A 12,431-nucleotide genomic window follows, 5' to 3' on the forward strand; every position below is an offset into this window, starting at 1 on the left:
CCTAAGCATCAGCACCTCTTCCAGGACTGAAGCACCAATCTTTCTCCCAAATGCTTGGGATGGGAATTACCTGAGGTGACTTTGCAATACGAGCTGACTAGTGCCAACTTTTAAAGTGATGACTACTGTGTAATCACAGTCCTTGGGCTGGCATTTCAGCTTTCTTCAATTTATTTCCTTTTTCTTTTCTTTCCAAATTCAAATACGTGTTGCTTGCCAGATTTCTTCTACAGCATGTCACATCTTATGATACTGAAATAAATTGTATAAATGAGCTCTAAGCAACAATGTTCTGTATTCCTTCTGGCATAGTCAGTCTGACCTCGTCTCATCTCACAACTGGAGATGAGGAATTAAAGTCTCTGTGTCAAACCTGGCACAACAAAGGACACGGCTTTGGATTTGAACCTGACAAATTTATTAGTGCATTACAAAGCAGACATCTAGCAGCTGAGTGGTTAATACTGAGTGCAGGCTCAGCTGAGGCACAGGTTTATCAGGCTATTGAGAAACAAAGAGCAACATTTCCATGTTGCTTTAAGCTAGTTTGACCTAGCACATAGGTTAGGAAGAAGAAAAGTCCTGCTTGATAATAAGTGCTACCCAGAGATGCTCACCTCAGTTTCTCCCTTGTGCTGGTACTGGCCATCACACAAAAGAATAATGAATCAGATCCATGGCTTTATCTCACCTAAACTATCCCAGAACAAATGAAAATAAAGGGGAGGTTTGGTTTTAAACCAAAGCACTTCCTGACTCCTGCTTATGGCATGGTTGTGCAAATGCTTACAAGGAAAGTGAGGACAATGAGGTAGAAGAAAATCTGTATTGTGTCCCCTGCAGTGCAAAGGACCCAGAATGACCATGAGCCTTCACCATAAGGTGACTGTAGTCCTCCCACTGGGCACACCCTCTTGTTCCTTGTTGTATGGCAGAAATTCATACAGAGGAACTGAACCCTCTTCTTCCCCCTTCACCTCTCTCCATCTGTCCTTCATCACAAGGTAAAACACACTGGATTAATTTTTTTGTTAAATCTTCCTGAAGGGACAGTTTACACCATGAACCAGTGTCTTTGAGGTGGCTCAATCTTAGAAATGGATATTTAAGGTCTGGTTTCTTCTCTTACACTCTGTCAAGAGTACCTGTGCTCATGTCTGTGGTAGCACACTTGGGAAATGACCCTTAAAAGGACGCTTTGAAAAATGATAAAGAAAAATGCCAACTCTTATTTTTTTACTCTGCTTGTTCTAGATTTTAAGATTTCCTTCCTGTGAGCAGTATCTTTTTCAGAGTGCACAACACTATCTGGAAGAGTAGGAAGGAACCCAGCCTACATACAGCAATGCTTTTATACTCTGCCTGGTATTTCCCACTGGCAGCATAAACCCAGTTATTTCTTGGCTCATCCTTTCATTAGTTATAATCATATTGCATATATTATTCATAAAATAATATGAATTCATATTTTCAGTAAGAAAATATATATTGGTGGCCTTTTTTAAATCATCCTCAAATCAATCCTATTTTCCCACCACTCATTAAACCAAGGTGGGTTTGTGTGTTGGGGTTTTAAAATTAATTTTCCACTATGGCTCATTCAATTTCACTTTGTATAACCTGGTATGTATGGAGCAGAATAAAAAAACCCACTTAATTCTATTTATACACAATTAAATAGAAGTTATATATCTATGTCTTTTATAGGTGGCTTTAATTTTCACCATCTCACACTAAAATGTTTTGCAAAAGCTAAGTATATTTTCCCTGAATGAAAAATTTAAACTGACAAAGCATCTACCTACCAGGTAGGCGTCATTATTACCTTTTACCACATACCAATACCTTGGAACCTATTAGAGCTGGTACACACAAGTATTAAGCATATCAGCAGTTTTATCAGCAATTATAGTGACCCATATACAGATATACAGAAAAAATTTAAATAAAATCAAGACTCCATGCTTTGCAGTGGTATAACCTAACTCTTAGAGGTTCCACAGTTTGGTATAAACTGGCCCCACAGCTGAGGTCCCATTCCCCTACAGTGTGTCTGGTATGAATTTAGGTCAGTTATTTTTACTCACTGCCTGTTTTGTGTAGAATAAAGAGACTGCAAGAGACTCTAAGAATTTTTCAATATGCAAGAAAAATATTCTTTGCCTTTATGATTTTTGGGAATCCTCTGACCTGATTACCTTCCTTAGCTATTTCTGCATCAAACATGGCTTCTGACTGAATCAGAGCTTAAGTGACAGTGAACTCATCATGCCCCATGATCAATTTTTCCAAGGTTTAAATATAAACCTGAGCCTTATTTTAATCTACAGTTGTCTAAATGCATTCTACAATATTAAAATTCTGTTTCCTATGACAAAAATAACCTTTGCATAGGGTGCTGATTATCATAATCTAGTAATTACTTTGATGCTACACCCACTACAAAATAATTTCTACTTTGGAAATGCATTTCAGAGAGATTGAGCCTCTCTGAGCACTAAATGTGAGACAGGGCATCTTCCAAAATTCAAATTATTCTCCAATCTCTTTCAGTTCTTAGACCTCTTATTTAGGACATTCAGTTTGGGCACTTTGATTTCTTCAAGAGAAGGAAGAAGTTTTCCAAATGCAAACAGTATTTTCTCTAATCTAGACAGAATTATTTTTTAATCTACCCAATGCCTTTAAATAAAAACTACCCTTTTCAAGTCAACTTTGCTTGCTGGGGAGGAAATACAAAGGGTATTAGGGCTATCAGGAGACTAACCTCTATTTAATTTACTTATTTTCCATGTTTTAAATTTCTATTTCTTAAGCTTTGATTGCCTGTGACCCTTCTAGGTAGACCTATCATCCTCAAGGATTTATGGTTTATTGCTGTTAGGCCAGGTTCTTTCCATTTCCATTCTCTGAATAAAATTCCTGACAACTTTTGGTTAGCTCTTCTCTTCTTCCATTTATCCCGCCTTGTCTTCCCACCATGCTCACATCCCATCTGCTCCCACAGCACTGCCAACATCTCCCGAGTGATGCCAGTCTAGCTGAAATTGCGATGCTCAAAAAGCCTCTGGAAAATATCACTTCCAGCTATACAAATAGCTACTGATCTGCTTGCTCTCTTTGTCTAGATGCTGAGGAAGAAAAAGTAACTAAACAGACTTCTGCAGGAGCCAGAGAGATTTCTCTCCTTCTCACTAAACTTATGTCCAGTACTTTTTTTTTTTTTTTTTTTTTTTTTTTTTTGCACAATTAGTATGGAGAGTGGATATAGCAGAGCCTGATCTGAACTTTAGATGTCCCTTTTGTTACCTTTAGTTAAATTATGTCAAGAAAGGGAGGCAGTATGGAATAAAATGCCCCTGAAGATGCCCTTACCTCATGCTCCTGCTTTGTTAGGCTCTCAGGTCCAGGAAAGGATGCAGAGGTTCATATGAAGAGAATATAAGAGCAGTGGTTTGCCAAGATAATGAACAATTTGAGGGAGTTAATGTCTACTGCTTTGCCACAAACCTGGCTTTTCTACCAGGAGCTTTGTCACTCCATGAAGGGACCAGCTAATTACCTCAGCATTTTGTCTCTCTGCATGTAGCATTAATTTTGCAGACCTAAGCTCTTCCAAGGCTGCAGCTCCTGAGAAAAGAACAGGAAACAACCACATATTTTCAAGATGCTAAAGGGAAATAACTTACATGACTGTGTAGGGGAAGAAAAGAAAAACTTCAATCAACTGTAAGCAGATCGACATCTGATGATGGGAACACTGATTTCTTTGTGTCATGGAAACCACCTGCCTGTTATTGGATTAAACAACTGTCTTTGTAGATCAAGGCACATGGAAGAATTGCAGTGATCCATCATAGCTGTTCCGATGTGTTCTCTCTGCCTTCAGGAAAGGACAGCCCTGCATGACAGAGAGAACACTTGATGCTAACTGCCTTAAATATAGTCAGGGCTGGAAAAAGCACCTTATTTGAAGAAAAAGGTATTCTACAATGTTTGACTTAGTGGTCACTCTGAAACAAAAGACAGCAGATTACTTTCTCCAAATACACTTTTTTTTTGGCCCAAATCTTTTCAATTAAGTCCCCAAGGACAGGAGCACTGTGCCAGTGTCACTACCTGGCTAACAGCAAAAGCCATAGGCTACTTCAGTATTTCAGTTTTCCTTAAAAATGTATTAAGGGAGTTAATGGACTTGGCTGGGGAGTCATGAAATGTAACTCTCTGATATGAAATGGCTTATGGTGCCCAAGGAGAACCATTTGTAATTTACCAATACAGATGAAGTTGTGCCCTGTCCATGGGTTTTTCTCCCCAGCTGGATGTCATTGGGAGTTTTCTTTTTCCATTAGGCTGGGAAACTGTTCTTGAAAAGCAAGAGTAAGGTTCTTCTTCCATGACTTAAAATATATGAGTCAGGAAGGGAAATGGCAGTGCCCCCAAAAGTGCCCCCTTAAAAGGAGGAATACAAACAGATGATGTATATGTAAAAATATTACTGATATACTACATCTGTCAATTTTCTCACACAAAATTTAAAAAATCCATGAACACTCTCTTGAAAATACAAATCACCACGCATTATCTGGCCAGGAAAAAATAGTGTTTTGAGTCCATCTTACTGAACAAGCTGAGAACAAGCCTTTAAATTGAAATAATAAATGCAACTTCATCCAATCATTTTAATAGCAAGCAGAATATGGTCCTAATCTTTCAAAGTGTCACATAAAACCCAAAATCAAAAAACCAAAGACTACTAAAAGATAAACGCACATGCCTAGCTGTTCTGAGTGAAGTAAAAGAAAATGTGACTCTTAAAGTTTTAAAGAATGTTTCTGAGATTTCTATGGTGGTATACAGATATGTCCAATGAAAGAGATTTCAACCAAGATTATAAGATCTTGTGCCAGCTAATGGAGAGAACTGTTCCCAAACAACTCAATGAATTGTGCAACATGACTGTGTGCATCAGCAAAACTCATCACATCAGGATTTAGAGGCATATGATCACATCTGAGCCTAAAGATCAGCTGCAAAGGCAGGCAATTCAATGCTCCTGCTACTGCTAAGCAAAGTTTGATACCTCATGTGGGAACCACGCTGCAAATGAAGGAATCCAAAAGTACATATGTTCATTTCCATGGAAATGTTTTGCATTTGCATTCCTTGAAAGATTACTGGCCTAAGGATTCTTATTAAAACATCTTATGCAACAGCAACACTTAATTCATGCAGTAAGGATGCTGACTTTCAGGGCATCTCTTGCAAAGCTATTACAGGCAAACAATGAGTTTTAGCTCTGAACCGTGCACTCATCAGCCTTCTGAATTTTCAGATTGTGACTGCTCAGCATTTTCTAAAAATCAGGCCCCAGGAAGTACCTCAGATTGAGCATTCCAAAGTTAGGGTACAGATCATCACCAGACATTAAAAACCTGATCCAAGTCCTACCTCTGCCTTCTTAAAATATTATCATGTTCTCACAACCATAATCTCCGCACCTCTAAATGTGCTGCTGAGAAGAGCTATCTCAGCTCCCATCTACAACTGCTAGGAAAAGAAGGCTCTGATAGTCAGGGTACTTTATCCAAGGCATGAGTAAAAGCCAGGCAGGGAAAAGACTAGAGTACAACATTTCCCCACATCTCACCTCTCCTCAAGCTAAATTACTCCTTTATATTCTATGTCATTTTTAGTGATTACTGAATTTCTTCATGCTGTTCTCCAAAGATTACAGAGTTTCTGTTCAAACTTTCTTGAGATAATGCCAGCTGAAGTCTTCATATTGTTTAAACTTATCCATCTGAAAGCTTCAACTAAACATTATTATTCAGATAAGAGTTTTTCCAGACAGGATTGATGAAATTAACTGCAGAAGAGAGACATGAAGATTTTAATCAAAATTAATACCTGCATTGTAAAGGGTAGACAAGGTGTATGATCACAGTCATGTTTTCATTTATTGGAGGTTTTGATCCTAAAAAGAGAACTAAGATTTTGGCCCTACCTCTATTTTGATGAGTATGAGAGGGCTTTATTTTGGTGGGCTATGCAGAGTGTTTTCTCAATATTTCTGCCCAAAGATAAGAGGTAGAAATCTGCTGGCAGAATTCCTTGATAACCTGCAGAGATCCTCATACCCGTGAGCACTTGCATTTAGAGACTGTATTTCTGAGATAACCTGAATCCCTGAACAGTCCCTGGAGGGGAACAGGGGAGGGAAGTCCACGTCCTCCGGTCAGTGGCTAGTGTTGGGGAGGAGCAAATGTTGAGCTAAGATCTCCATTAAAGCACAACTTGCAAGTCTCTTTAGACCATTTCTATCCCTTATAACTGATAAATGAATCCAGTGATCCCTTCCTGAGCCTGATGTTGATAATAACCTCTCACCAGTATCTCTGGATTTAGTATGGAGTCCTCTTCCTTCATGCAGAAGATACCTGCATCTGCTTTTCCACCTTCCCTCCATCCTGGAACACTCAGGTGAATAAACAAAAAGGGATCAGAGAAAGGATTTGAAGATTGAAAGTGAAGAGTTGACCAGAAAAAGCTCAAAGGGAGGAGAACTGAGAATGTTTTGGAAGGTTCTTAATTTTGCTTTCCAAACACATTCAGTAGTTAAGTTGAAAATGCCACTATATACTTCCCTTGCTGCAGCCTTTAAGATTTCTGCATTCAAGTTAAAGAGCAGACACACAGCCCTGTGGTGACAGAGAGCTAATGGAAGAAATTTTGGAAGACACATATGGAATGGAGCAGCTGAGGCTGGAGGTGTCGGGAACATCTTCTATTTGGTTTACATGGCAAGGTTTTGGCAATTAGGGGGCTACAGGGTTGGCTTCTGTCAGAAGGCGTCAGAAACTGTTTCAGCTGGCTGCAAGACAGACCTGACACTAGCCAAAGCTTGACACTGGCAGTGCCTCTGGGATAACATATTTAAGAAGAGGTAAAATAAAGCTGCACAGCAGCTGGGAGAAAGGAGTGTTGAACAACAGTGCCAACAATAAGGTCAATGAAGAAGCTCTGGCTGGAGAAAGACACTTTACTGACAGCTGACCTGCTTTGTCAGCTTATCACTTCTTCCTCAGATGTTTCCACTCCTCTGGTGATGTCCAAAGGATCATGATGTAACTCATACTTCATTGAAAACCCTTGCTAAGAAATTAGAGGAAGAGGAACAGGACAGAGCAGCTCAAAACAAGACCATTCACAACTAGCTACAAATGTTTCTGAGAGTGAGGAGGAAGGAGTGAGGTCTTTAATCCATTTCTCTCTATTCCTCACAACCCCATGAATTGCTGAGCACAGAAAGAAAGTGATTTACATTTATGGAATTTAAAAGCACATTCAGACTCTTTGCAGCAGCACAGGCATTTTCTCTTTGTAGGCTTGCATAGGAACTCAGCACTGAAGTGGATAACACCAAATTTGGAAAGCATTACACACACAAATACAAGACGTTGCATGCAACTCTGTCTCCAGCATTTTAAAAAAACCCATCACTATATTTTAATCTTCAAGAAGAAAAATTCTGCTAATTCCCATCATTAATTAGCATGCTTTCTCTTCCACAGCATTTTTGAACGATGGTTAAGAAGACACAGGCCCATGCTAGAAGTATACCCAGCAGCTAATGCACCAATTGGGCACAATCGAGAAAATTACATGGTCCCCTTCATCCCTCTTTACAGAAATGGAGAATTTTTTAAACCCTCAAGAGAGCTGGGGTATGACTATGAATATCTGCAAGAACCAGGTAACATCATAATTTTGGGTAAAAGTGGAAATGTAAAATTTGTAGCCTATAACCTGGAATATGTCTGTCATATGAGAAGATAAAAAAAATCCTTCTAATTCCAGATTTTTTCCTGAATATAATCCCTAATTTCACCTGCTTTTCTCACTTTTCTGGTTTCATATATGTGATGGGTGAGCAAATGGATCATGGGTCAGTCACAAAGGGTTACGGGGAATGGGGTGACATCAGACTGAGGACCTCTCATTAGTGGGTTCTGCAGGCCTCAATCCTCAGTCTTGTGCTCTTCAACATCTTCATAAATTACTTGGCCACAGGACTGGAAGTGATACTAAGCAAATCTGAAGACTATACAAAACTGGGAGGAGCTGTTGGCTCCCTTGAAGGCAGGGAGACCCTGCAAAGAGACCTCAGCAAATTAGAGGACTGAGCAATCACTAATCATATAAGGTTCAAAAAAGGGGAAGTGTAAGATTCTGCACCTGAGATGGGAGAATCCTGGATGTATGGACAGACTGGGGAATGAGATGCAGAAAATACTTAGTCCAGGTGCTGGAATATAAGCTCATGAAACAGCCAGATCAAGACCAGAAACACATAAACATATTTTTTAATCAGACATTAGTTTCCTAAACTCCTCTTATTGCTAGAATTGTACAACTCAGACATAAGTGGCAAATATCATGACTTTCAGGAATTCTGGATCCTGAAATTGTACTGCAAGAGGAAGGAAATGGTGAAATACTTACCATCCAATAATTAATTTCTGTTGCCTTTTGGACTCTTGCTTTTTCCCATGGGAGCACATAGTCCTCAGAAAAAGGAAATCCTATTAAATTCTGCCCATGTTTTTAACAGAGGTAAGGAAAGTAGTTCCTTAATTATTCTGGAAGATCAACACAATGAATGAAATTCAACCTTGTTCAGAAAGCCCAGATAATCCTCAGATGTCGCTCAACCCCTTGTTAATCTTGCTGAGAAGAAGCAAGCTTAAGCTATTTCTTATCTGAAGGGAAAAACTGGTTACAAATGCAAAATGATTGGACTTTCAAATTACAGACACAGATTTTCTCACTCCAGTGTATAAATACAGACTTTTCTTTAGGAGAAGAGAAAGTCTGTGATTGGCAAACAGGAAGTACTGGTCAAGTAGGAAACATTTATGAAAGAAAAAAAAAAAAAGTCAGTAAAAAAGATCTGTGTCATCAAGAAAAAGCAGTATTTCTGCAGATCTTTCAGATAAGGAAGAAGAGGTAAGGCAAAGGAAGACAACAAGACAGAATGAGGAATTAGCACACAAGATCTGGCCCATTTCTATTCTCAAGATCTGTCTTGTTTGCTCTTAAATAAAGTGGTTTGGGGGCAATTTTGGTGGTTCTGTGTTGACAGGTGGACTAGATGGCCTTGGAGGTCTCTTCCAATGTTGATCATTCTATGACTCTGTGAAGAGCTGCAGTTCTGAGTTACAGTACCAACAACTTAGAAGAGATGAAGTAGGATTACAAAGAGTGTGGTGAGGCTAGTTACAAGAAATAAAACTTGGAAAGAATCCAATGACAAAATGGCTTTTTAATGCTAAATTATATTGTTGTTGTGTCCCTGAGGAAAAACTGATGCCTGTAGCTCTGCTTTCCACTGCAAAGCAAATCTGTGTATAAGAGTACAGAGTTTTAATTGCAGCTTCATTTATTTTCATATATATGACAGTGCTGAAGCAGAAGTGGTGTCAAACAGTGTGTATGGAAATCCATCCCTCAGGACTCCAAGGCACATGTCACAGTGTAGCTACTGGGGAGCTGCTCTGAGCAGAAGCTGTAGCAGACACCCAGCTTTCCCTGACATGAAAACCATGAGCTGTAAAATGACCAAAACCTGCATGGCTGCCTGAAAACAAACATGAGTCAGTATCAGTAACAGAGATTTGGAAGACTAACGGCACCACCTAACAAGAGCTGTCAAAAGAAGTTACTCTGCTAAGAGTTGTTTCAAGACCTATATTTCACCACCTGGACTAAGATTTTTTTTGTATTTTTTTTTCCTTTTTTTCAGAAATGAAAACAGATAAATTTACAGATGCAGTCTTGACTTTTGCCCAGAAAATCTTCCTCTCCCAGTGGGAAGAGTTTTATAGAATTACAGAATCATTTAGATTAGAAAAGACTTCTATGATCATGAAGTCAAACCATAACACCAGCACTGTCAAGCCCACTAAACTATACCCTAGCACCACACCCAAATGATTTTTGAACACTTCCAGGGGTGGTGACTCTACTACTTCCATCTGCAGCCTGTTCCAGTGCTTGACAATCTTTCCATTAAAAAAGATTTTCCAAGCTGTAATAATGAGGAGACTGATAAAATCTGTAGGAGCTGGGAAATTTTCACCACTACAAAGACAAGTAACCATGCCTTAAAGCTGACTGAGGGACTCCATAACTTGAATCTCCCCTAGCTCATCTTTCTAGTTTTGATTGTGGAAGTCAGAGGTATTTCTTGTGAACACCCAGAGGTACACAACCAGTGAACAACAAACACACAAGAAATGGCAGAAGCCAATTATCCCACTCCTCCATCACACCTAGTTTAAAGTCTTCTCTATCAACCCTGCTAATTCCTGGCCCATGATTCTTTTCTCCCTCTGACTCAGGTGTACCCCATCTAACATGAGCAGGACTGGTGCTGTAAAAGACACCCTGTGGACAGAAACCCCAGAATTCCACCTATGGCACCAACCTCTTGGCTGTGTATTGATCTGTTGAGTTTTCCTATTCCTTTCAGTATTTTCCCCTAGTACTGAAGGAATCAAGGAGAATACTATCTGAACTCCTTTAACTGCCCTGAAGCCCCTTAAGATTACTTCTCCTTCAGTCTCACCCCTATCCACCTGGAATACTAATAGAGGGTAGTCAGGGGGCCACACCAAATCAGGCAGCTTCCGGGCTACATCCCTTAGCCAGGACCTGGGAGGCAGCGTCTTTTCAAAGCACAATGCATGTAACAGCATATTCTTGGAAGTACAATGACCCAAGAGGATATATGGATTGTTTTCTGGGCACCAGTGAAAATGCAAGATAACAGGAAGACATTTACAGGATTTGTGGGGGTACAACATTCTAGATATGGTTCAGTACATCTAAATCAGTCCAGATGCACAAAGAGCATTCAGAAATAAACCACCATGGGAGTTTCTAGAGAAGGTGCCCATAGAGGTGCTTTTTCTTTTTCCTACTAGCTATTAATTACTGCTAATAATGGTCTTAGAGCTAATAATTGGGAGATGTGGATTCCAAATCCTCCTTGGCTCAAGTGGACAAGTATTCCTGTTTTTCAAATTCAAGCCAGCACATTGTTGGATGCATTTTGAACAGGTTTCTTTCCAGCCTCTGCTGTGAAGTGGGAACCCTGTATGGCAGGGTTTTCATAACTCATTAAGCTATAGCAAGATGAACAAATTCATATCACAAAGCTGATCATCTGACAGCTGATCATCTGGATTCACCAGAGAAAGAGGATTTGTTGTGCAGAATGACCACAGAATAGTTGTCTACTGTGGAATAGTTGTCTACAGGGGAATTGTCAAAGCAAGTGGAATGCAGGTTCACAATTAGTGAATGGAAACTTTTTTCCCCACTCAATATGTAGTAAAGACAGGGATATTTTTGCTGCTAAAATTGTGGTAAAAGTTCAAAGAGCAGCTTGAAAAGATGATAGAAAGAGAAAAAAGAAATCTTCCAATGACTATTACACACAACAACACATCTGGTTCAGGAAATCCCTGACCTGCAAATTTTTGTAGGCTGGGTAAATATTTTGTGAAGGCATTGTAATAGATGACCTTTTCTTAAGCTCTATCTAGTGTCCTGCCTCAGTTATTGTTGCCAAAGGATGCTGAGCTAGCAGGACCTTTGCTCATACAGTATCAAACTTCTTGGGTTACAGTCTGAATTCTGACAAAACTGTGAGGAACACTGGGGACAGAGAACTCTGTGCCAGCGTTGGACATGAAGATTGAGAAATAGACTACCAGGGCTGAAGAGATTTGTTTAAAACTATTTGTGGCTCTCTGATAGTTTCTACTACTCTTGCCTCTTCATACTCAGCCTTCCAGTATTATCTATTATAGAACTTCCATAAACTGACAGCACATTGCATCAAGTAAAATGATCTTTCTTTTTCTCTTTGATTTTTCAAGCCCTTCAGTCTTTCCAAGACTTTTTGACACCCTATCTTCAGCAAGCCCGTCAGATCTGGGCTTGGTTGGTTGGAGCAGCTGTGTTTGGAGGCATCATTACTGCTGTGCTCACAGGGCTCATCAGGGCCTGCCAGAAGAAAAAAGGAGGAGGAACTTCTTCAGAGATACAACCCTTGCTCATAGAAAGTGAAGACTACAACAATAAAAGTTACCAGTCCAATTTCTAGAGGCCTCCAGTAACTCAGTCATGTTACTAAGGTGCTAATCAAGCATGTAATGTTTGATTGATGTTTACAAATACCTTGTTGAGGTGTGCTGCAGAAGCAGGATGGGAAGTCTCAAGTCTCTTTTAAAAATCTCCAATTTTGCAACATCAGATCCACTCCTAAAAAAATCTCCCAGATTCAACATTAGCTATGATGCCACCCAAAGAACACTGTATATTTCCTATCCTTCATTAAATAATGTTCCTATGAAACCAGA

General features: G+C 39.5%; 1 protein-coding gene across 1 annotated transcript in view; it reads left to right on the forward strand.

The window, feature by feature from the left end:
• The window catches only part of TYR (tyrosinase), a 42,952-nt gene extending 30,521 nt beyond the window's left edge, over positions 1-12,431 (forward strand). The window contains exons 4-5 of the mRNA XM_053970596.1: positions 7,575-7,756; positions 11,949-12,431. Coding sequence (XP_053826571.1) covers positions 7,575-7,756; positions 11,949-12,175 — 409 coding nt within the window. The 3' untranslated portion in view covers positions 12,176-12,431. The remainder of the gene's footprint in view (positions 1-7,574; positions 7,757-11,948) is intronic.

The sequence above is a fragment of the Vidua macroura genome, chromosome 2 (genome assembly GCF_024509145.1).
Source record: "Vidua macroura isolate BioBank_ID:100142 chromosome 2, ASM2450914v1, whole genome shotgun sequence".
Lineage (NCBI taxonomy): Eukaryota > Metazoa > Chordata > Aves > Passeriformes > Viduidae > Vidua > Vidua macroura.